Consider the following 26,403-nt stretch of genomic DNA (forward strand, 5'->3'; position numbering starts at 1 on the left):
TCTTAATGTCATGTTGCAAGCATGGTGCACAAATCAGACTGTGCAATTAGTGCCTCAGTGAAAACCTCTTTATATTATAGGGATTAGGGCAGAGTGTGTTTGCTCCATTCCATACGGCACAAGCAGCAAAACGGGTCCTTAGTTACTTTGCTCAATTTATGGCACCAGTGTTATTATTAGGTAATCTACACCATAGTTGCATATTTGCTTAGTGGTAGCTCTTGGTGTTAATTGCATACAAATTCCTGCTAATTGAGGCACATTTATTGAAAACATTTCCATTTTAAATAATGATTGATGCCTTTCATAAGTTAAAAAAGCTTGTTTAGGTAAACTCTAATGTCCTTTAGAAACCTCAAAATGTGTATGCCCTTACGATAAAAAGCAGCCCATGTTCTGCATATATTGCAATTTTCGCAAAAAGGCAGTACACACATATGCGATAATCATATCCCTAAATTATGAGCACACTGCATCTTTCATATGGCAAACAGAGGACTCTTTTTGTTTTGTGATACAGTATTTAAATTTCAAATTCCTCATTTTGTCTATCACCACATGGATGTATCTTCCTGATACGTCCTAGTTAAAATGTCATCACCTTGTCTTCAGTTACAGCTGTTCTCAGCATCTGGAGAACATCTCAGGGTATCAGGATGCAATTAAGACTTTCACCAAGAACTGAAGAGTAGTTCAGATTCCATTATCATCTTATGCTGAGAAGTAACACTGCATTTTTACCTACATTATTTGAAGCTTTTTACAGCTACGTTTGGGAACAGCTATATGTCAAAAGAAGTCTCGTGTGCTTTCTGTTCACCACAAGCTTTTCAGAAACAGTATATGCATTAGGCTCCCAGCCAGGGCACAACACTGAATGACATGGCTGTTGTCGATCTTCCATGATCTAAGTCCTCTGCTAAAAAGTCATTATTTATGTGAACATCAATGGAATGTTGAGGGCCAGCCAGTTAAATCAACCCAGTCAGGCTTTTCCACTGGTATGTCTTGGAATGTGTTAAGGGCAAGAAGCTGCTGGTTCGACTGATTTTGGCGCTCACGAAGACCTTCAATGTCTGGCTTTGGCTTGGCATCTGAGCGAGCATTACCAGGACTGTCTTGAAGTGGGTTGCCCCAATGCAGGGCTGGACATAAGGGTTTGCAGATTAACCCCATCATCGCTGTTGCGTCCCAGCGTTCAGCGCAGCTGTGTTCCATTTACATCGGGTTTCTGGAACGCCTAGTAGATAACACAGCAATGTTTTCCCGCCATTACCCAGAATTCACCCAGGTCTTTTTGGGGTACGGTTGAAAAGTATCTGCAATAACTGTAGTGCTGCTGGAATGATATGTTATTAGTGATGGTTATTAGTCAATCCCAAGAAGGCTAAAATCCAGACTGTACTCCTCAAACATTAATTAGCTCAGAAGCGCTACAGCAACAGGACATCACTGCCCACTAAACATACCTGAGTTGCATATTCAAGGGGCTGCTTCTTGACACGTTTTCCAAATGAGTTGATGATGGACAAGCAAAGTCCAACAGACCTTAACCATGACATTAAGAGCTCTGATATTATTGCACCAAACCCCTTAACACACAGACTAATATGTGGAGCAACTGCATGGATTCATTGTGTAGAATACTGGTAGGATCCACTAAACTCTAAATAAACCTAACTATGAGCTTCTCAGCAAATGGCCTCTTGTGCAGTCAATGCTGTTGCCTAATCTCTCATAAATACAGAGTCAGAACGCAAAGGAAGGAGACACCGAGCTGTCACATGCATGCCAGGACCAACAGCACTCTGACACTTCTGTCTGGGGCAATAGAGTGATTATTCTTTACAAGACACTGTGCAGGTGCCTTACAGGTACATCAAAGAAATCTGATAAGTATTTTCAGTTCATTGAAGCACCAGATGATCTGAATAAACAGGATTTCCTTTTCACATGAGTGTCCCAGTATCTTTCTACATCTGTCCCCGATAAACGAAGATATTGAGGCGTGGGGAGCAGGTTACTGCAACAAGTTCCAAGCACATTGGTCAGATAACCCGTACAAGGAGTTTTGTTGAACAATATCTTCCAATGTCAAAAATAAATGTGACATACATCAGATATGCCAATGGGTACTTCAATGGGATTGCAATCCACTTACACTTGTACGTATACATTTGTGATAGCAAGAAGTACTTATGGACCCACAAACAAATACTCTGCAGTGTGATGTGCATAAATAGCACATCATTTTAATCCAATTTCAATAACTTGCATACAGACGTACTGTCCAAGAAACCATCTTCCAATGACAACATATTTTCACAATGTATCCATAAAGTGCTAGTGCAGCAATCTACAGATCCATAAAGTGCTAGTGCAGCAATATACCACATCCATAATGTGCTAGTGCAGCAATCTACCACATCCATAAAGTGCTAGTGCAGCAATATACCCCATCCCGCACCCGTACAGTTTTGTCTCCTATACTAAACGATACCATCTGTATGAAAGGTTTTGGGTTATAATTGTCCATGAGCTATGATCTGTCCTATTTATAGAGGGATGACAGCAACAGATATATGTCTAGACTGATTATATGGGCAGGAAGTTATATCAGTACTAAGAGTTGATATTCATTTGAGAAACAAGTGCAAGGTATTGTAAAGATTATGCTTGGGAATGAAAGACATGTATGGATGAATTTTGAAATATTTTGACAGATGGTATTGTTTAGGCAAGGGTAGCACGGGTATGACCTGGCTGGAATGGAATGCACTCCTAGCAGTGATCTAAATGTGCATCCTTCTTGTTCTTCTTAGAGTCCAGGAATACATTACAAAAAATTAGTGGGTGCCCCTCTCCTTTTCAAGGCAAAATGCCACAGGAAATTGGTCCATACCAAACTTGCTGTAGGGGGTCCAATCCCTTTGTTGGAAGAAGTGCACTTTGCCTTATGACATCCCTCTCAGAGTGCCTTGCTTGCAGGAAATGGAGGGGACAGGAAAAGGAGGAGAGCCTTAACAGAATTCAAGATGTTGTAAGCCCTCTCCAGGCCTTCCTTCCTTCTCTAACTACTTTATAATTCTACCCCCTTCATATGCTGACTTGCTTCAAAGCCATTCCAGTGATCAGCAGCCGGGTATGAGGCTGGCTTTGTTTTGTCAGCGCAGCCTCAAAGCACCAATCCCAGGAGACCTCCTTGAGGAGGATTCTATTTCCTGTGGGAAGGTGTGTCCCTGTCTACTGGTGAATCAATGAAGGCAGAATCCTCTCTATTGTTTGAAAGGGCAGCTGTGCAGACGGTTACCATAGAAAACAATAAACTTTAACCGTGTCATGGCTAAGCTCCGTTCACAGAGTCTGATAGCACACTGATTTGGCATAACAACTGTACGCTCTTATCCGTCACCATGCCACACTCAGGCTTGCCTTATATTAAGAGATGTACGTGCCAACAGACTGCTTCAGGCAGATAATTATTATAATTTGGTTCAGGAGTGCACAGGTTAAATTGCTACCTCTGCCTGCAGTGACTCTGTGTCCTTGCACCTGTCAGGAATGCACAGGTGAACTTTGTACCTGCTCTATGCCACTGCATTGCTGGTTCTTTCATGTTAGTAGACTGTTTACAGTGAGGCACATGTGTGCACAATACTTTTGGCATGGATCATTTGGAAAGTGGGTTCTGATTAGCTGACCTCCCCTTTATAAACTGAATTACCTGCTTCATTTTCTATTCATAAAAATCAAAAAAGCTAGGTTTTTACCACTCGCACTAAATGGCATAACATCATAGGCATTTCATTTATTTTAGTACTTACGTACTATTGGTGTTTGGATGCTGCCATGCTGGCCCCCACCCTCTTGAGAAGTATAGCCTGCCCTCTACTTGGACCACCGTGCCTAGTTCACCTCTATGATTGATATTACTGCTGTTCTAGAAGTGCCGTGAAGGAGGTATGGCATTCATGCTGTGCCTAGTTCACCTCTATGATTGATATTACTGCTGTTCTAGAAGTGCCGTGAAGGAGGTATAGCATTCATGCTGTGCCCAGTTCACCTCTATGATTGATATTACTGCTGTTCTAGAAGTGCCGTGAAGGAGGTATAGCATTCATGCTGTGCCCAGTTCACCTCTATGATTGATATTACTGCTGTTCTAGAATTGCCGTGAAGGAGGTATAGCATTCATGCTGTGCCCAGTTCACCTCTATGATTGATATTACTGCTGTTCTAGAAGTGCCGTGAAGGAGGTATAGCATTCATGCTGTGCCCAGTTCACCTCTATGATTGATATTACTGCTGTTCTAGAAGTGCCGTGAAGGAGGTATAGCATTCATGCCGTGCCTAGTTCACCTCTATGATTGATATTACTGCTGTTCTAGAAGTGCCGTGGACTGACTACGAGCGTAGAAGACCTAACCAGCCTGGTAATTCTGCGAATCAGTAGTCATTTCATCCCCAATTCATGATACAAAAAACACAAAGAAATTCTCCTCAATTTACACGTCTATGGAGTAACAAAAAAATAACATGAGTGAGGCTGACATTTTATTACAGCCAAAGCTTATTGAACGGGTCGACTGTCTGTAGTTGACCCAAAGGAATGCGTGGAATTTTAGATGTGTCTTGTTCATTTTGGTGTGTGCCCATGGGCGTGCCAGCGCTTTTAGTGGGTTCCTGCCTCTTCTGAAGGGCAACCTGACATATTTTAAATCAGCCATTGTCTTGGCTATTAAACATTAAACTGGATGAAATTTGATGGGGGAATTCAAATTCTGCAGCTCGCCCGCCTTTCTTTTGGATCTTACTTGAATCCGAACCTGCTCTTGGCATTTGTTTTATCTGAATTCCATGTTATTGACATGTTGAAGTGTATTATGCAATTGAAATGAATTGTTTTATATTTATTTTATATTCCCACTTAAATTTTTACTCCAACGTACTCTTGTAGTTCATCTTAAATAGTGGCATTCCCTAGTGGTAGGTTTAATGGGATAGCATTCCGGTGCTATGTCCTCCTGTGTTCAGTTTTCAGTTTGATTGAGTTATAGCCAGGTCTATCAACTATCAACCTCGTTCTACTGAGACAAATAATTATACAGTGCCCTGCCAATAACCAATTACAACATTACCGTCATATCAACAAACCTTCCCATGACAAGCAAAATGTTTTACGGGTCAGAAAATAACTTTGAATCAACCTTATTAAACAACAGAGAACTCATACTACAAGAACTTCAATCTCCTTAGCTGCAGCAATCATCCTGCTAGACCATACTGTAGCATGCGACATGGTAGCGCACTCAACCATGAACTCTGACCTCAGATCAAGCATCAGCATCAAAGGTAAGACACTGATATCGAGTTCTTTTTCACTCAAGCATCATATCACCTTCCGACCATGTGACGTTCCTTCTTTGGTTTTTCAATGTTTACATGTGTCCCTGGCTTCAATGACTGTACATTTAACTTATTGTTCATCATGTATGTGGACGGCTTCCAACTAAGTCTTTACCTTTAGAATGAATGACCCCACAGGCTCCTTACTATTGGCACATGCTTGTCAGTCATTCAGCCTTGGAGGAATGGGAGCCGCCTCTTCCTTAGCCCATGAAAAACCGAGGTCTTTCTGTGTATTTAGCCACAAGTGGCAAATATACTCTGCCTCTGGCCCTGACCCAGGACCTTCCCCTGCAGTCAGTCCTTAAGGTTAGAAACCTGGATCTCAGTTGTAATGAGCAACCCTCCTTGTTAAATTAATTCTTATTAGCATAGAGCAGCTGCCACTGCATTCTTAATGTGTTTCAAATGCTCCATCTAGCCATAAAAGTCCTACTCGTCTTTAAAGTTCTATCTATTCTATTCTGTTAATATTTGTATAGTGCCAAAGAAACAAGCGCAAGGGCATCAGGGCGCTAAATCACAGATATACAGTCAAAGGAAACAAGCAGGCAATCCAAAAACCAAACAGAAAACATATCAGGAAAATAAATAAGTCTTCAGTGTTCTTTTTAAAAGGCTTAGAGACTCACATTCTGCAAGTCCTGGGCAAGGGCATTCCATAGTTTAAGATGGAAAGCCCTTTGACCAGCAATAGACAGGCTAGCTTGTCACAATCAACAGGTTGGCGTTATTTGATCTCAATACTCTGCGATTATGAAGCCAAGAAATCTTTTCTCATAGTTATTCTTGCCTGATGTCAAATAGGATTTTGGGTGCCAACAAAAGAAACCGAAAGGAGATTCTTGCATCAACCGGGAGCCAATGTAATAGTTTCCTGGCTTGAGTTTTGTGCTCTCTACGACCCATTCCAGTCAGCGGATACTGCACTGTTCTGGAGGCATTGACGTTTATTAATTTCTCCTTTACCTATTCCCAGTGGTAGCGTACCACAATAATCAAGCTTCGCACCCACTGTGGCTCTTGCAAATCTAGAACAACTCTGTTATGATAAAGAAGAAGCATAGCTAACATAAGAGCCTAATACAATAATAATAATTTAACATTTATATAGCACTACAAACCCTCAGGCATCTGAGCACTGCTTATTATTACCCAGGTGTGTGGTGCTCATGTATTGACCTCGGAAGGATGAAAGGCTGAGTGTGGCCCTGCCGGGATTTGAACCTGCCTCAAAGGGTCTGCATAGATGTCAAAGCGAACGCTCTACTTGCTGTGCTATCGGACCAGCATAATAGGCAGATGTGGAAATCAAATTATTGATATGTGCCTTCATGCACATTGTTTGATCCAAATGAACTCCCTGGGTTTTTACTTTATGTAGTGTAGCAGTGGGACAGCCTGCAATGGTGATATTCTCATAAGCAGAACTACATGTCTTCAATCTTGCAACAGACCCTGTAAACATTGTCTCTGTCTTTGTTTATTGGGGGTCATACTGTTCTCCAACATCCAAGAATGGATTATGGGGTACACCCCATTGATGACCTCTGTGCCTTATTTATAGTCCCCCGACAAAGGGATAAGACACTGAGTGTTGTCAGCATAATTTGTATATATTATCCCTTTTATATCTAGGAGCTCAAATAATTGCTTAGTATAGATATTACAGGGGGAGGGGGAAAGGCATCCTATCACAAGGAAAGCTGCTCGGAACACAAGACCTACTTGGAACTGTTAAGTGTTCTAAAATAATGTCCTCTCTGAGACTGTTTCATTCTAGTTCTACAAAGAGACTCACCAGCCCATTTTACAGGCTAAAGGGAACCTGAAGAAATGGACTGGGAATCTACTGGTCAGTAATGGAATTTGCTCCAACTGGAGCAAGGTTTTGAACTCAATCAACTGACATTCAGGAAAGGTCTAAACATTCTTCTCTTCCAAAAAGTTTTTCCTATTGGGAGGTCATTAAAGACGTCCAATATGATCACTCATCTTTTTTTTGTTTTTTTTAAATTCTGTTCGGCCAATAAGAATTGTGCTTTTGGAGCTGTGCTCTGTTGTGATTAACTTTGCATTCATCTGGTGCAAGTGACTAGAATCTTGAGATGGAATGCAGGGCTTAGAATGTTTATCTATGAGTGAGTTCCAGGTTTGTTAGTTGCAAGGATGTAAGCCCTGAGAGAGGATGCCGGTGGGTGTCCTATGTCCCCTTTTACTTACCTGACTCTAAGAACTGTATTGGGTGTACCTGAACTTAAGTAAATAAGTTAACAGTTCACTGGAGTGTCAGAGTCATTTGTGGCCAAACCCTGAACTCAACACTGGCGACGAGGATGGGATCTGGCTGTGCTGGGGGGACAGCACCAAAGGGAGATACCCACCGCCCCCCCCCCTCTGAGAAGTGATCCTCTCTCAGGTAAGAGCGCTGGATGGCTGTGAGGCACTGCAAGTGCAGTGAGGGCAATTGAGGTCCAGACAGAGGTGATACAGAGGCAGAGGGGGCAAGAAAGGCCCAGACAGAGGCGCTACAAAGGCACTGGAATAACAGAGCAGCTATGGATGTAAAGGTGCTGCATGAGGCAGTGGAGAGGTTCTGCCAGGGCAGTGAGGCGCTACAATGGGCAATGAGATGTTGCAGAGGCAGTGAGGCGCTGCATGAAGAGGTGCTGCGAGGGCAGTTAGGCGCTGCAACAGGCAGTGAAGAGGTGCTGCAGAGACAGTGAAGCGCTGCTAGGGGCAGTGAGATGCTACAGAGGCAGTGAGGCGCTGCATGAAGAAGTGCTGCAAGGGCAGTGAGGTGCTGTGACAGGCAGTGAAGACGCGCTGCAGGGGCAGTGAGGTGCTGCGTTAGGCAGTGAAGAGGTGCTGCAAGAGGCAGTCAAGAGGCGCTGCAAGAGGCAGTGAGTGGTCGCTGCAGAGGCTGTGAAGTGCTGCATGGTGCAGTGAAGAGGTGAGGCGCTGCGAGGGCAGTGAAGTGCTGCACGGGGCAGTGAAGAGGCACTGCATAGGGAGTGAAGAGGCACTTCAGTGACAAGGGTGTGCTGCAAAGGGCAGTGGGGACAAGAAGTTCTAGTGTTGAAAGGTACAACGGTCTGCTGTAAAGTGCAGTGGGCTCTGTGAGACTTATGGTTATTAGAAGGAGCTGTGAAGTTCATTGGAGCAGCAAGGTTCATTCATTCATTGGCATGGTGAAGTTCAAGGTGGCAGTCTCTCATAAAGCATTAAAGAGAATTGAGACTGTACAAACATTCAGAAGAGTTGGAAGTTGTTAATGGATCTAGGAGGGGCCTGGGGCCCATGGACTGTGCAAACATCTGTTGCGCCAAGGCTACAAGCTATTGGTCATAGTGAAGGCAGCTGAGATCACTGACAAAGTTATCCGATGTCAGCGCTTACCTTTGACTGGAACCGAAGGTTTCTGCGGTTGGCTTGAGTGGAGTCCTGGAGTTCGGCATGAGTGCTGCAGCGGGAGGCCTGACTCAGTTATGAAGTTTGATGGGGATGGGAGCTCTGTGTTCCTCCGTTACTCTCTATGCAATGGTGAAGTAGGAGAGAATGCAGAGGTGCTGGCAATTAGAGTTGAGATACTAGAGCTGATATATATTAGTTTATTAGAGTGATGTTGTAGGTACATGTCTCTCTCTTTAATTGAGTTATGTAGTTTAACATATTTCTCTCCACAGGCGGACTACTGTCCATTACATGTGTTGCATGTGTAAAAAGGTGCAATGGTTGAGGTGAACCGTTGAGTGGACTACTGTCCATTACATGTGTTGCATGTGTGAAAAGGTGCAATGGTTGTGGTGAACCATTGAGCGGACTACTGTCCATTACACTGTCTGTATAAAAAGGGAAATGTTGTTCCTAGACTTTGGTGCCATTGTTTTGGCATATGTTGGTAGACATGTATGCGGTGATGTGTGAGTGAAATAAGATATTAAGGTTTTGAGTGTTTATTAAATCTTCATTAGAGTTATTAAGTTGATAACAGTGTTCATCATTAGCTGTTCTATGTAGGCATATTAATATGTTCTCTCCACAGGTGGACTTTTAATTTTAATCCACAGATGGACATTGATGTTAATGTTAATAGATTTTGAAATGGTGACAGGGTCTAAACCTTTTGGAGTTGGTTGTGGTTATATATGAAATGCTTTGAATAATCTTTTGTTTTTCAGGTGGGACTTTACTGGACAAATCTTTTGATGAAATATTGATCTTGCCACCGATACTTTACTGTTCTTGTTGTTGTCCCTATAGGGGAAAGATGTGTTGTGATTAACTTTGCATTCATCTGGTGCAAGTGACTAGAATCTTGAGATGGAATGCAGGGCTTAGAATGTTTATCTATGAGTGAGTTCCAGGTTTGTTAGTTGCAAGGATGTAAGCCCTGAGAGAGGATGCCGGTGGGTGTCCTATGTCCCCTTTTACTTACCTGACTCTAAGAACTGTATTGGGTGTACCTGAACTTAAGTAAATAAGTTAACAGTTCACTGGAGTGTCAGAGTCATTTGTGGCCAAACCCTGAACTCAACACTAGTTCTACAAAGAGACTCACCAGCCCATTTTACAGGCTAAAGGGAACATGAAGAAATGGACTGGGAATCTACCGGTCAGTTTGGAATTTGCTCCAACTGGAGCAAGGTTTTGAACTCAATCAACTGACATTCAGGAAAGGTCTAAACATTCTTCTCTTCAAAAAGTGTTTCCTATTGTAAGGTCATTAAAGACGTCCATATGATCACTCATCTTTTTTTTTTTTTTTTAATTCTGTTCGGCCAATAAGAATTGTGCTTTTGGAGCTGTGCTCCTTCGACCATCCTCCTCTATTCTCTGGAGTGCCTTGTATATGTGTGGCAAATTATAAAACACAAAATAAATTACATTCAAAATGAAACAATGAGTACTCGTTTTGGGAACTTAAATTTAATGTATTTATATATTTGATATACAGAAAACCAAGAGGATACCATCACCCCAGAAAAATAAAGGTAGGTATTTAACACCGAGAGTTGGGCTAGTTCTCAGAAGATGGCTGAGCTACATTTACTGTGCCCAGCAATAAGTTCAATCCCTTCTTAGTGACCAATGCTCATAGGGAGAACTAGCAAACTTAGGCACAGAAAAGGTGCAAGTCTTTCTTCGTGACCAATGCCCTATTCCGCATTTGCTTACAGCTCAGCCTTTACCCTCTAATAAAAAATAGTAATTCTTTGTAAATGTACCCTGCCATTTGTACTGGGCTGATTGACCATTAGGAAATGTTGTTTTTGGTGATCTCTTCCTGAAATAAACACTGCTGTTTATTAATATATGCTGTAAATGCCTACATCTGTAGATGAAAGTACTGTCATACAACATAAGCCATGACTGCGAGTCAAATAATTCTGTTTTTGGCTGAGAGTTTCTCTGAAAGGATAATCTGGTAAAAGAGCATTGGTTGACTAGATGTGCCCGAATTGAGGGAATATATAAAGATTTCAGAGTAAAAACATTTTCAGCTCATTATTAACATTAACACCCAACATGGGGGCAATATTGCATTGTACTTGTACATATGTTCACTCGGACAACATTTACAAAATTGGACTTGCACTGGTGTAATGTTTTTCTAAGAGGGGCCAGGTATGCAAAATATCAGGAAAGTTGAAACTTGGTTGAAATGCTGAGTTTCAGCTCTCAGCCTTGCTGCTAATGTTTAACATTAAGTAAGAGGTCAAAAACCTGAATGTAGATTGTAATTTATTGGTGGTAGCTCTTCAAACCTGAAGGTGCAATCATGAGTGTGCTTCTTGCTGTGTCAATGGCATTGCATGAGACAGAGAGAAAACACCAATGCATGCGCCTTTGTCCTTGGTATTTTCCCGTTAGGCTCCTCATAAAGTGCATTTAGAATGTAGCGATATGGATGTTTTCATATCACCCATGTCTCTATCCTTCATATCAATCTTAATGAATGCCCTTCGCAGACACGGTACTGCTAAATATTAATTAAAAAGTTGTCACAAAGCAGTTCTTTTAAGGAGATTTTGGATTGCATTGTAAGTGGGAAACACTGGGGGCCATTCCGACCTTGGAGGGCCCGGTAGTTCGCCATTCCAGGAACCCATCCCCATTCCCATTCGAGCCCCCATAGGGCTCAATGGGAATGGGGAGCATGCTAACAACGGGCCCGTTAATGATGGGCCCATTGTTAGCATGCTGGATCACTTGCGGGACCCGCTAAGGATGTCTGGTAAAACCAGGCGTCCCTAGCGGGTACCGTGAGCGAAACTCGTAATGAGGCGGTAGGGGGTTAACGGGGCCGGCCCCTCTACCGGCCCCGTTAACCCCCTCCCACCAGGGTCGTAATGACCCCCACTATCTTTAAGGGTGGGGCAGCCTGTACTCACTTGTGTATGTTTCTCAATTGTATAGTCCCTCATGAGTCAGGCCCCCCTAATAACAAAAAGAGTTTTTTTACCCGTATTGTATTACAAGTTGTATTGTAAGCGAACACTGTGTGCCCGATTCATGGAATTTCTTTCAGGGCGCAAAGTGACTTATCACCGGTGCAAAGTCACTTTGAGCTACCAACCTGATTCATGGAGCTGTGCAAAGTGTATTTTTGCTGTGCAAACTTAATGCAAAGTAATTTTGTACTGCAAAAATGACTTTGCACTGACTTTGCATGGCAAATAGACACTTTGCACAGTTCCATGAATCACGGTGTGTGCCGGTAGTGCAAAGTCACTTTTCAGTAATGCAAAGTCACTTTGAACCATGCAAATAATTCCATGAATCGGGCCCGAATGTGGCCTCTGTATACAGGCATAAACATACTGAGTAACAAGGTGCATATTTGTTTTTTTTGGTTATTTTACTGGATGCGCTTAAAAGACTGAGATGAATGCAATGTTGAATGCAGACCAAGCACGACTAATTCATTTTATGATTGAGATGATTTCACTCAGTGCTGCTTCTGTGTGATGTCCGGAACTGCATCTACCACAATTCAATTCAGTTTCTGATGGATAACGTCTGAACGTCTGATTGGTCATGTGACTCCCTGAAGTCAGAGATGGACAACTTGTTGAAGTGGTGACCTTAATTATTAAGAGAATGTTCCCTCTTCCACATCTCAAGTACACACACAAGTGAGAACAAGCATTGCCAAGGACAATCATTTTGATTGGTGTGCAGGCATTGTACAAGCATTTGTCAGGCATTGTCATCGTAGGATGGGACCATTTACCAGCTATTGGCAACAAAGTGGCAGATATTGCTGTAATATGCTCTACCAATCACATCATGCGGTAGGTAAGGGCAGAAGAGCAGCTGTATACAATTACATGTTACAGGGGAGAAATTGTTTCATATTAGACACCAGTTACAAAGGCAAGTTTTGACAATGAGGAGGTAAAGAAAACTACATTTGTTTTGTATTTTCTAAATCAGATACCATGCTGTCCATGCTTGAAATCATGTATTGCCTTTTTTGTAATCAAAAGGCACTCCTTTCGAGAGTTTCCACACACCCCCTTTGCAATAATGGAGGTGTTGGGGTGGGTCAATGCAATTAGTGGTCTGCATGGGAATTGCATCCTTTCTACTGTATATTAGGCCCCATTTTGATGGAGGCGGTAAATGGCAGGAATTGGGGAAAGTTGATGCAGGCAGGTTTTCTGCTAGTTTTCTGTCATTCTTGCCCACTTCAGATTCCCCTGACAGATGCACTGTGTGTGCTTCCCCACTGCGATTTGGGAAACAACCTAAAGCTGTATCTAATTCTGATGTGGACGGAAAGACTCAAATCCCTATGATTACCTTCTTTTGTAAAAAGTAAAAGAATACATAGGGATTCAATACAAAGATGGCCAACACACACACACACACAAACGCGCCTGCGCACACGCGCGTGCGAGAGGACTGTCCTTACTGGCCATTTCCTGCCCTATATGTGGATAAGCCACTGGAATGCAGGGGCCACATGGATTCCCATGCCTTTTTACCACCACCACCACCCCACTCCCCTCAAGCCTGGAAATGACCAAAGCCCTCCAGGGTGGACCATGAAACCCCAGGCGGCCATGGAAAAGGTCAGCTCGCTCATTTACCACAGCAACTGAGCTGTTTAAATAGTAAACAGAGACAGTAATAAGTCAAGTCAGACGTCAGTAACAGCAGTCTTCTGTTAGTGGTATCAGATTTTCTGTAACATTGTACTTTTGAACAAAATAATTATCTGCTGTTGGTAACTCACAGTTGCTGTTACTAAGATCAGACTGTCCATAGCATCAGGCAGTTTTCACTAATACATACTGTCATAAGGAACATGAGCCTTATGTCAATTACCATACATTGGTTTCTAGCATTCTGTTCCATTGCAGAAGGGTAAACACATGTACAAATCGGGCTTTCAGTCACTGTCTAGCCGGAACTGCTATTTCACATCCATTCTGCATGAGAACGCATGCAACCCCCTTTTTGGTGGGACCAAGTCTGATTTGCATATGTCTTTTCCAATTCTGGACTAGCAGAGCAGGATGAAAGGTGGTGGTTTGGAGGGTTGCTCAGAGGAATGTCTGTCGTTCTCACTGATTCAAGACCTTCCATTCATCAATGTCCATGTGTGAGTGGTTTGGATGGTATATGTCGTATGTTTTGGAATGTATAATTTTAGCAAGTTAGTGGAAGGAGCAGCCAGATACCCTGATGGGCAGGTTGGCAAGGGGCCGGACAATCTTGAAGCTACTAACAGCAAATCATAACATGGCTTAGCAAGGCATCGACAATCCATGCAAGTTAAAACCAATTATTAATAGCCATAGCAACGTATGCTTTTCAAGACAATCCAACTTGGTGTCCTCCCTGTGCTCCTGCTAGTGACCTCTGCAGACAGCTCTCATTTTACTTTTTTACTTTGCCACTGTCAGACCCTCTCTCTGCCATTCTCTCTGTCTCACTGCAAAAAGGATCTCATCTGGCAGCTGAAATGAGGGGCCAGCCTGGCGACTCATCTCATTACCATAAAAGGAGTACTCAGGATGCATGAGAAAAAGGGTTGCCTAAAATTTGAAAGCCGCCCTGTTACCCATTCTTAATACAAATAATAATAATAACAATAATAATGATGACTGTAACATACATTGTATGTCCTCAGCCTCTACAGTGTTGGTACAGCATACTACTGTTAATATTACCCAATATGATGGAACTTCTATTTGTTGACCTAGAAAATAAATATGTATGTCTGTGATAGCCCCAACGGGAATCGAACCTGTGAACCTAATGTAGAATTTAAATCTCAACAATGAGTTATGAGTTAACTTAGCAATAAAATCCCAACTTTGAATGTTTGCTTTTGATCATGGTCTTGTTTTCATATTTGGTCTTAGTTATGGTGTCCAGTCATTTCGTCGAAAATAAAAGATCGAATGACCATTTGGTCGAATACCAATTGGTCGAAAAAAAAAGGTAGAATTTTTTTATTTATTTATTTATATATTTTTTTTCGTTTCGGTTGGTAAAAATAAAAATAAAGAAAAAGGGGGGTTGAGGGGGAACCCCCATAAAGAAAAAATAAATAAAAAATCGACCATTTTTTCCACCATTTGGCATTCGACCAAATGGCATTCGATCATTTGGTTTTCGACCAAATGACTGTTAACCCTTAGTTATATTGTTGTTGGATGCTGCAAATGGCACAGCTGCTGTTCTTTTGCCAACTTTCTCGTCTTCTTTACCTGTTAAAAATCCGTTTGTTGGTCCCTAATCTGTAAATCTAGGGAAGTTCAAATACATGTTGGCAATCTAGAATAGAAATGCGGAATGTCAGGGACTAAGGTTGAACAAAAATGGTCTGAAAGATTCAATGCATGGATGTGCCATGTATAACATAAAACAACACAGATTATTTGTGAACAGTTCTTTGTTAATAGAAAGGACACATTTCCCATTGTCTGAAGAGATGACTCACCATAAGTCTAGGTAGGTAGATAATGCTTCTCTGTGATGAATGCCTTTCACAGGCCATTATTTCATTCGAAATGTTGATGGCCTTGAAGTCCATACACAAATGCATCCTCCATGCGTACAATGAATCACTCTTTGCTGTATATTGATTGGGCATTGATTTCGTTGGAGATATCCCATTGCTGGTAGGGGTTCTCTTGATATGCACGAGGTGTATGCCTAACAGAACCACAATAAATGCCTTTGGGACCTGGGACACACCTGTCAGACACAGCTTGGTGATGACCAAGATCCCTCGGAAGCTCTGGACGCTGTGCTCCAACTCCCTGCTTGAATAGATCCCACAGACTAAGTTACAACCTGTGTTACAAATTCTATACACCCTAAAGACACAGGTAATACAGGAGATTCAGCAACGACATAAATAAATAACACAATATGATGCTTTCCTCCTATACACATACACTGACAATGAAATAAGCAGCACTTACCATATAATAAGTGCTCCTGGCGTCTGGGGACTCCAGTGAGTGATCCTGTTACCTTAACTAAATACCTATGAAAAATCCATGAAGAAGAAGCAGGCAGCAGGATACCAGTGTCTGTGGTAACATGAATTAAAACTGTGGCGAGAATGCTGTACAGCAGATCGCCACTGCTTTTATTACATGAGAGAAATAAGCTGGGCACGAAACCCTACAGATTAGAGGAAAGGACCTAGTGTGTTGTGACGCTGCTTGTCACGTCAAGCCTTGAATGCATAAATAATTAAATCATCCAATGAGAAGATCTAGTGGTGTTGGGAGTCACCCAAGTGCCACGGCAACCCGTATGTGTTCCAGTGATAACCGGGAACTAGACGAGCAAAGTGCAGACCCAACACAGTATTGCATTTGAGTCCGCCTAGTCCTAGCATCACCCTAATGGTCTAACATTTGCCCTGGTGCTAGCAAATGCATTGATTTGATTATGCATTGCATTGAGTTAATTTAGCACCCTCAAGGAGATACAGAAAAGCAAGATATGTTGTGTTTAGATGTCTTTGAACAACAAACAATGTACCCACCTTGCATGGTAGTATGAACATCTGTGCCAAAGTGGGTAATTCACCAAAGTGATGAACTGGCACTAAACAATGTCATAAAAAGTCATATCAATTTCAACTAATACTACTTAAAGGTTCACCTTTACTATCTTTTCAAAAATACAAAATAGTATAAATTATGTTTTAATAATAAAAAAATAGAGGTGAGACTGAAATAGACTGAATAGAATTTGAACGTATTCCAGGTGGTCCCACATCTAACGTTATAGCCCTATTTAACTTACTGATGTTGATGTAGTTGCAAGTATGCTTCACTTAGTACCTTCAAATGGAGGCCTGTCTGATGAGAAGTGGGCCTGACCAGAAGGCCTATCAAATGTCACCCTTTGCAGACCATGCATAGCAATTGCTGCAAATGTCCTCAATGGCAGTTTAGCAGGCTAAGTCAAGCAGGCACTGAATGCAAAGTCAATGTGCCCAAGACGTGGATAAATTCCATGAAACACCACCCAATGTTTCACCAATACATCTGTGCAAACCCACACCAAGCATATACAAAAGGCCAGAAATGATAGCCTGAACTGTAGATTGTAACAATATTTGTCGAGGAGCGGAGATCGCAGAGAGTGCATTCCCTCTTGCTCCCGAACCCCACCCACACATTGTAGAAATCCATCTCTTTGAGCCCATATTTCACACCTCATCTCTGATATCAGTGCTGGCCTCTAATGAACCTGGATATTATTAAGTCTTGTCTGTGGCCATTTTCATTTTCTGAAACATGGTCTATTTTTCGGGAGGTTCTCACTGTATCTCCATGCATTCTACTACTGATATGATACTTAGTTGAGTGCATTGAGGGCATTAAAAATGTAGAGAAGGTGATCGAAGGATTCTGCTTTGTGGTACGTGAATCTTTGTGGCAGTGGTTTAATGAGGAGGATGGCATTGCAGGGCAGTAGGTGTTTTGGAATAGAGCACGTGTATTCTTAGTACATGTTTAAAATGTAATAAATAAGTGTCCTTCAAAAATGGCCAGAAGAGTTGAAAATCATCTCACCTACACCTTATAAAGCACCCCTATGTTTCCACACTCTAATGAATCTGGAGTAGGAATCAGACACAGAGGCATTATGATGATTGCTATAGACTTTTATTAAAGTAAAAGAAGGTTTGGAGAAAGACCATCAAAGTTCCACATGCTTTCACAATCCTCAGCAGAGTGGTGTTCCCTTCTCCAGAGTTTCTCAACTTCTTCTCAGCTTTTCAATCACAAATTCTCTTTCCCAGTAATATGCATTTATCCACTTAAGGGGGTACGGCTCTCTTCCACTAACTTCACAAATTCAGGGGTTCATTCTTTCCTTTTACTTCTGCAGTTCATTCACTTTTCTGGCCGAGGGGTATGATTCCCTTCCCCTAGGTTTCACACAGGCAAGGGATCCTTTCCTTCCCTTCACTAGCTTGAGTTTCCACAGTTCAATCACCTTTGCAGCCCATGGGGTATGATCCCCTTCCCCTAGGCTTCACACACCTGTAAAAGGCCGCCTTTCCTCTTCTCTTATTCTTTATTGGATGCCGGTCCCAGACTCGCAATCACATTGCCTGGTATACTCTCCTGCCAGGACGTTCACAGCTTATTGAACTTCGCCCAGCGGCATGGGCCTTCCCTTGAGTTATCACATTCCTTGGTATACCCTCCTGCCAGGAGTTTCACACAGTTGATTCCACTTTCTCATGAGGCACGGACCTTCTGCCTCTCCGGCAGGCACCCAGTTCTTCGCTGAAGTCCTGGCTCTCAGGTCTGTCGAGAAGCACTGCTCGCACTTTCCTGCTTCAACACAGCCTCCGCTGAGGCTTCCCGGTATGTCAGGATTTGGGCTGTCTTCTCTCGCAGCACTGCCTCTCCGTCCTCTGCGCCTTCGTCGATTGCCACACTCCCAGTCCCTGCCGAAAGCCAGATCTGCTCTTTCACTTTCCACGTTCATTTTAAATGTCTCTAACTAACTAACTAACTAAAAAAAAATGTATAGAGCGCACACTCACCTGAAGGCCTCAGGGCGATCGCATGATGGACAGCAGAGAACACAAAGAAGTAAGCTGGTGGGCAGCTTAACAAGAATAGACCCTAGGGTCTTTTAGAGTGGAGATGGTATTTTTAGTTCATTATGTGTCAAAAAGGAATGTTTTAAGGTGTTTCCTAAATTGCTGTGTGGAGGCGCATCCCTTAATATCCAGTGGAAGCAGGTTCCAAAGTGATGGGGCCCAGGCATTGAAACTCCCACTTCCAAATATCTTTCTCTGAACCAATCAGGTTTTGAAAAGACTTTACTGCATTTTTAAGTTCTGACAAGCACTATTCATTACTTGGCTCCTCTTCCTCATCTCAATGCTGACAAGAAAAAAACGATAGCTAATTGGTTAAGTTAAGCCTTCTTAACAGAACTATGAGTAATATACTTAGAGGAGTAGAGGAGTGGACATCACATGAGTATATTTTACTAGTTTCAGATCCCATTAGTTTAGGTTTTCCAGGGGTGAACCAGTGCCTTTTCCTCCTGTTCACTATATCGGGTTCACTAATTCCAGAATGGAACATATTAGAAGTTCTAAAATGGGAGGAAGAATTATGGTTAGAGCACGTGGGGGGGTCAGTGTTAATGGAGAAAGGCAAATACCATGTTGCATCTGTCGATGCCCTTCCACCCCCATGAGGGTCGTCTTCCCCCATGTGGTCCTCCCTCAGATAGCCAGGATCAGGTAGCTTCTGCCTTTCCCTGGCCACATGGGGAAAGGCTGCCTCAGAAGTTATCACATGGTCAGATGCATCACAATACCTGTATGTATTTACATACATGTATTCATTTCTGTTTTCAGTGCAAGCGTCTGAAAACATAAACACGTGGAAAATGCCTCATTGTGTTGCAGGAGGCTGCATCACGTTCATAAAATAGGTTTGTGAATTGAGTGCAAAGTGTCTATGCTGATCTCCAAACATTTTGCATTTTTAAATATTTTTTTCTGGGAAAACACTTTTCATGGTTTTAAGAACAGTGCTTCAACAAGCACAGTGGCGCATATTAGTTTCATCTATCTACCTCTCAGAGACTGCAGGGTAAAACTACAAGTGGGTAACCCTGGCCAAACAGACAAATGATATACCCAAAAAAAAAAAGAAAAAAACTCGACGAATGCATAATTGCATAATTTAATTACATTTGATTTGTATTCAATTTGCATATCATATGTGTTCACTGAATAAAAGGATCTCTTAGCACAGCCGTAGATAATATTTAACTAATCTACTCAATATATAAGTGTGAGAGTTTGTCTAGTGGGCACTTTAGGGGGTAATATGTGTTTTAATAGTGTTATTTGTTATATGTCGAGTAGACTTGATATGTAAATTAAATACAAATAATACGAATAAAATGTAATTTAATTATGCAATTAGAAATTCTTCCAGTGGGTTTTTTTTTTTGGAACATGTTTTCCATATTAGTTTCAGAAAGTCAATTATAAAATGATTTTGTTCTATTGTGATTTGGCTGCTCAAAGACAACCTTACAAAACAGAAAACAGAACAATAGACAAAAACCTAATACATTCCTTAACAATCCGAAAAACTAAAACCTTGATTCATTCAATAACAAACCGTATATCACAAATGAAAACGGTATCATAAGATTAAAACCAGTCATATTAGAGAATATGTATATCAATATTCTCCACCGGTCAATTTATAAAATCTTATGCGTGTAATACTGAAGAAGGGCGCTAGATGAACTCCACACTCCCAGCATATGTTTTATGATGCCAGGCTTAAGAACGTTTCCTCCTGGTGGGTGAAGTCCACACAGCACTGAGTCAAAGACCTTAGCAAGATCTACTGCCGGCAAAACGAGTGCACCAGAAATGCTTGGCTCTCATTGTGGAATGGAGGTTATGTTCAATCATTGTGTTTGCTTTTTTAAGCATGTCATTGGTGTAAGATAATTTGGAAACGATGTGACTGGTTTTCCATTGCTTTAATTGGTCATTAACGATGATAGGCACATTGTTTTCAAAATGTTTTCAATGAGTCCTCTGTGAGTGGTGCCTTGAAGAAACGTGTACTTGTATGTGGCACATTACAAATCAAAGTAGAATACAACAAATACTATGAAGTCCTCAATATTACCACAACTGAATGGATGTGTGTTTTTTGTGAGATGCTACTCTGCTGGTTCTCAATTTTGGGACTTTCTTGTATTGGTTTCAAGAACCTTACTATAAAATGGTGTGGGTTATATGGCAGTAGTTGTGTGACACGGATATTTAGTCCTTGTGCCTAATATTTGCTCACCATCACACCCAAATCCTGGTCTCCCCACACATGCTTCCCACATTGGAGCATTGCCATGTCTTTTACATTTTCGTTACTGTGGGGACCGATGAAGAGTCTACGTTCTTATGTAGCCCTCGCTGTATAGCCCTCTCCCACCCCACCGCCTGTGATCTCCTGTCAAGTTTCTTTGGCCATAAAAAAGTCAGAAGGTAACTTTCTGACCTCGAAAAACCTTGCCTTATATTTGAAGATGGGTGCTTGCTGTAAAGACAGTTTTTGGCCTTCACCTTGGTCTAAAGAGCTAGGCCAGCACTTCATTCTTTCACATTTTCTCACAATTCCGATTGAATTACTCCCCACAGAATCTCCCATTTAAGAAAATAAAAAATTAAATCATAATTTTCTCATGTTTACTTTGGGAGTATTTGTCCTAATTATTTTGCTGATCATAGACTTAGATTGACTTGATTCGTAATTTGTCATTTTACTTGGTTTGGACAATATTGGTTCAGTTCTTGAACCTGTTTTACCTCTGGGGTCTTTTATTTATTTATTTATTTGGATTTGTAAAGCGCACTACAGCCCAAGGGCATCGAGGCACTGTTTTTAAGAAAGTGTCTTAGTTACAGGTAAGAAGGCTTTGCTCAGGGTTAATGAGAACGAACGCCTAACAGAGTGAAGTGAAACAAGTACATAGGTGATTTTGTTGTTAGATATATCAGAAATTAGCAGAGATGGTGGGGAGATTTTTTTACTGGGGAGGGCTTTTTATTTGGTGGCACAGGCTTTGATATCTGCATCACAAGTGCTTAATTGGTTTGTTAGAACAACATCTTTCTGGCTCATATTGAGAACAAACGATTTTTCTCCAAATGTAAGTGAAATTGTTACACATGAAAAGTGTTTTCATTTGCTAAATATTAGCAACAAATTACCCAGTCTGGTTTCCTTCATACGAATATGACCTCTAGGTCCTTATTCAGTTGGATCATGAAGTGAAGCTATGGTTTGCATGCAGAAATTAATGATTAGCACAGCGCAGAAAGGGGATTTTGCAGCTGCAATCATTGTATCCTTCTATTGGTTGATAGAAAACATAACGAGTGATCTACACAGGCTACTATGAAGACATGTGCTTATGAATTGAAGATGCTTATTCTGAAAACATGCTATTTTTATTTTTCATTTGAATAGTGTGTACGGCTGCCCGCTGGCTAAAAAAAGGAAAACACAAGACAGGCAGCCACAAGAACCAACTCCTAAACGAAAACCTTTTGAGGTGAAAACGGACAAATTGTCTGCAGATGAGTGCTACGAAACGGATGGTTCTGAGGAGATGGATGAAAAGGAGGAGGAGGAAGAGTACTCGGATGACAATGAGGACCAAGAGGAGGATGAGGAAGAGGTAGACCGCGATGATGAGGAGGATGCCGAAGAAGAGGAGGAAGATGATGAAGACGAAGGAGAGGAAGTCGAAGAGGACGATGAAGATGATGATGAAGATGATGAAGAGGATGAGGACGATGAGCAAGGTAATATACATATAAGTACTTACAGCCTACAGCAGTTGTTCTTTCACATGTTTGTGCAAGGAGCCTGGATTTGGAATTATACAAAGTAAAATGCATTTACATATAAACAAGATCGCACTGACATACTATGTCATAAGTAGAGTACAACAATCCATCTTGAGTAAAATATTACAGCTTTCTGAAATAGCTAATATCAGTTATAAAAAACTGAGATAAGGAATAGGCTATATTAAAACATATATTCATCATGGGAAGCCTGTTAAAACTATGTTTCAAGAAACAAAACTGCTTGAGTTTATTTAATTTAGTTTAATATAGACTGCTTACATAGCACTACTTTTCCCAGTTTGCTGTAGTGTTCTTAAAGCGGAGAGGGAGGGTTAGGGTGTCAGTGGTAGGAGCAGAAACGCAGGAGGGAACACAGAGATATTGATGGGGCCGACAGGAAATACATGAATTCTGTGTAGCAGTTAATCTGTAGATGGTTTGTGTGAGTGATGATGGGGAGGCCATCAATAGGGAAGACCAACTTGCTTCCAGCATTGGGATAGCAGAGGAACACGGGGGTGGGGTGCATTGTGGTTAGTGTGGTAGAGGATGTGCTAGGAGGTGCAAAGATGCAGTCTGCATGGGATTCTTTTAAGTAGTGGAAGGTACCAGGAGATTAATAAGGCGAGTCATTTAGTGGGGAGTCTGAAGAAATTCTGCACTGATGGTATTGATAATGTCAAGCGTTCATTTTTAGGATACAGCAACTTTAGTGCAGGAACGACGTAACCACTATTATTGTAAGACTGAGTTTGATTGTTAAATGATGCCAACATTGTTTAAAACGTGTTGTTTCATACTAACTGAATAGTGAAGTTTCCAAATAGTAAAGTTAAAGCTATATAAATATCTGTCAGTGGTAACTCCAAATTGACAGCGCTTTCTACTGCTTGTAGACATTGACCTTGAAGTAAAATACACTGATGGATCACTTAAATCCTTTTATGCACTTTTCATTTTCACATTCCCCCTGTATTACCACAGTAATCACTTGCATCGAGCAAACGAAAATGGCAGAATTGTATCTCTGAATCGCCTCTCTGCTGCAAAGCATCTAGTGAGATATAGGTACATTTTAGGGAGAAGTGGGCACCACCTTCCCTGTCAAATATTTTAAAACCTACCGGACCTAATAACCCCAAACCAAGTTGTTTCTCAAGAAAGATACCAGACTTCCACTTTTGCGCTCCAAATATACATTTTATTTGATTGATTACACAGTTGATTCAATATATTGTTTCTCAGTTGTGAGGGTTATAAGGTTCACCCTCAGTTGATTCAATACATTGTTTCTCAGTTGTGAGGGTTATAAGGTTCACCCTCTACACGTGTTTCACCTTGCTTGTTTTGGCAAGGATCTTCAGGAGGGATTTTTAACATATAGTTATGCTAGTTGGAGATATATTGGGATTTCCTTGTTAGTGCTAGCTTCTGATATTACATCAATTTCCTTCATCGTCTCATTTTTTAACACAAATTCGTTGTCTATATCCAAAGTTTTCTGAACAATCTGGAAGTGTTGTTTGGTCTTAGATCCGCCAAGATGATCTAAGACCAAACAACACTTCCAGATTGTTCAGAAAACTTTGGATATAGACAACGAATTTGTGTTAAAAAATGAGACGATGAAGGAAATTGATGTAATATCAGAAGCTAGCACTAACAAGGAAATCCCAATATATCTCCAACTAGCATAACTATACATTAAAAATCCCTCCTGAAGATCCTTGCCAAAACAAGCAAGGTGAAACACGTGTAGAGGGTGAACCTTATAACACTCACAACTGAGAAACAATGTATTGAATCAACTGAGGGTGAACCTTATAACCCTCACAACTGAGAAACAATATATTGAATCAACTGTGTAATCAATCAAATAAAATTTATATTTGGAGCGCAAAAGTGGAAGTCTGGTATCTTTCCAAGGAATTCATTCATGACATTGGGCAGCCGCAATGTCCCAAGCTCCACATGCAGCAAACAAATAGCACAATATCAGTGCAGTGACCTCTCACAAAACAGCATCAAGGTAGCTCGCAACAGCTGTTCAGGCTGAACGCACTCTCAACAAGTTGTTTCTCATTTGGTCCAATCAAAGGCGTAGACAGGGTAGGGCCTGAGCAGGCAAGCCCCACCCAAAATCTGTAAATGCCCACTCAGAAGCATGCTGTGGGCATTTACAGATGTTCATGTCACTGCAGTGGGCCGCACTACATTAGGTTCAGGCTCCACCTGTTAGACAATCCTGGCTACAACTCTGGGTCCAATGCCTTCCCACGGTTTTTGCACTTTGGCTTGATAACATTTTGACTTTTTCTCTATGAGGAAAATAAATGGGAATAGACAAGAGTAGCTCTGATTTTCTTTCTTAATAACATTTTCCATTTCCTAACAAATCTTTCCCATGATTTCTAATCTGGGTGGCCCATGAGAAAACTTTTGTTTGGAAAATGTCATCCAATTGCATCCACCAAGTCAAAAATGTCCTATAGGGTGGCTATTGCCACCCTATAATAATTCTGAACCTTTACGTAAGTCCAAATTAACTAAGAAGCATTACATTATTTGCGAGAAAGCTTTATTTGAAATTGTGTGTATTTGAAGTTCATTATATGGCAGATGTGTGTGTGTGTGTGCACGTGCTAATTTTCAGGTATGGATGTGTTCTAGGTTATGTGGATCTGTATTTATTGAGATCCCAATGTTAGTGGGTGTGAAGTTATCTCTAGGGGTGGTTAATAATATGTATCCGTGGTTGTGTTGTGTCTATATATTGTCTGTCTGTTGTTATGTCACAATGTGTAGTCAAGGATTTTTATGTGAATGAAAGTATGCATGAGTATGTTAAAAAGTGTGCGTGTGTGTATGTGTTTATGTTGTTTGTCAGTGTGTGTGTTTGTGATAGAGTGTGTATTTTAGTTATAGGTGAGCTGCAGCTGTGTGCAAACTGATGAGTGCTTTGGACATTGAAACATGTTGTTCACACTGTACTGAAAACCAAATTAGTTTCAGCTGGAATTTAGGCAACAGTGATACTTTGATGCACATTTAAATGTTTTGCTTACCCCAATCAAACCCACTCCTTTAGAGGTTGAAGTGGAACAGGTTAGGCAAATTATACGTAATGTGTACAAATGAGCCAAGAGTTACAATAGAACACTGGCTGGAATGTCTGTGGAATGGCACTTACTTCTGTCTTGGCTCCTGCCTGAATGAGGAGCTGCAATTGAAGCAGAGCAGGGCTGGTGGGAGGGTGGAAGGTCGCACCTCTCAAAGGAATGGGATTTATGTTTAAAGGAAAACTTACAGCCCATTAGGGTGTTGGAATGCAACATACTGGGCATCACATCCTTACAACGAGCACCTTATATTACATCTCCAGTAAGTGTGCAATTTGTGGATGTAGGCTTTTAAAATGTCAGCTGGGTGTAGGCCTTGAACATACGAGTGCCAATTTTCAAGAGTGCCTGTTCTCACATTGTGATGATCCTTGGCTCCTTACCTGTATTTAGAAATTAAAGGCTCACATGGGCGGAATCAAATGTATGCCGACTTTAACAGATATTTAATGCATGTGATTGGCATTTCCACAAGATAGAGTAAAGGTTAAATTGACGTAGACATCTGGGAATGTATAGCCCCAGTGCTCCTTTCCATTGTTTTAGCTCATCCATGCCATCACAGAAGAGGACAAACTAGAAATGTAATGGTGAATTACAATCAGACTCTCAAGCAAAACTATACCACATATAGTTATGTTCAAGAGATTCATTCATTTTTTAAAGCGTCAAATGATCAAGATGTGATTTTTTTGTTTGTTTTTGTTTTAGCTGAAACAAGTCAACTTTACAATTTTCATGCAATTCTTATAAAATGTAAAAGAGAAAAGACAAAAGAGAAAGCAGAGCAAAAAGAAAACAGAGTTAATCATAAAATTCCACATCAAAAAATGATAGATGGTATTACACTTATTGTCAAATATTCATAAAATAAATAAAAGCTTATACAGCATCGCAGTTCAATTCATTTTCTTCCATACGGATATTTAACTCTGGTATGTTTTTCAAAAATCGTATAGTGCCAATCCT

The 26,403-nt window shown here is 41.2% G+C and overlaps 1 protein-coding gene across 17 annotated transcripts in view; it reads left to right on the forward strand.

Annotated features, from left to right (window-relative positions):
- The window catches only part of MYT1L (myelin transcription factor 1 like), a 1,655,431-nt gene that overhangs the window by 1,041,380 nt on the left and 587,648 nt on the right, over nt 1–26,403 (forward strand). For all 17 annotated transcript variants that reach the window (XR_011260403.1, XM_069606035.1, XM_069606050.1 and 14 more), the window contains one exon: nt 21,930–22,267. Coding sequence is in view for 16 of the 17 variants with exons in the window: in XM_069606035.1 (XP_069462136.1) it covers nt 21,930–22,267 (338 nt within the window). In the remaining variant the exon portion in view is untranslated. The remainder of the gene's footprint in view (nt 1–21,929; nt 22,268–26,403) is intronic.

This window comes from Ambystoma mexicanum, chromosome 4p, assembly GCF_040938575.1.
Source record: "Ambystoma mexicanum isolate Mex_15411 chromosome 4p, UKY_AmexF1_1, whole genome shotgun sequence".
In the NCBI taxonomy this organism is placed as follows: domain Eukaryota; kingdom Metazoa; phylum Chordata; class Amphibia; order Caudata; family Ambystomatidae; genus Ambystoma; species Ambystoma mexicanum.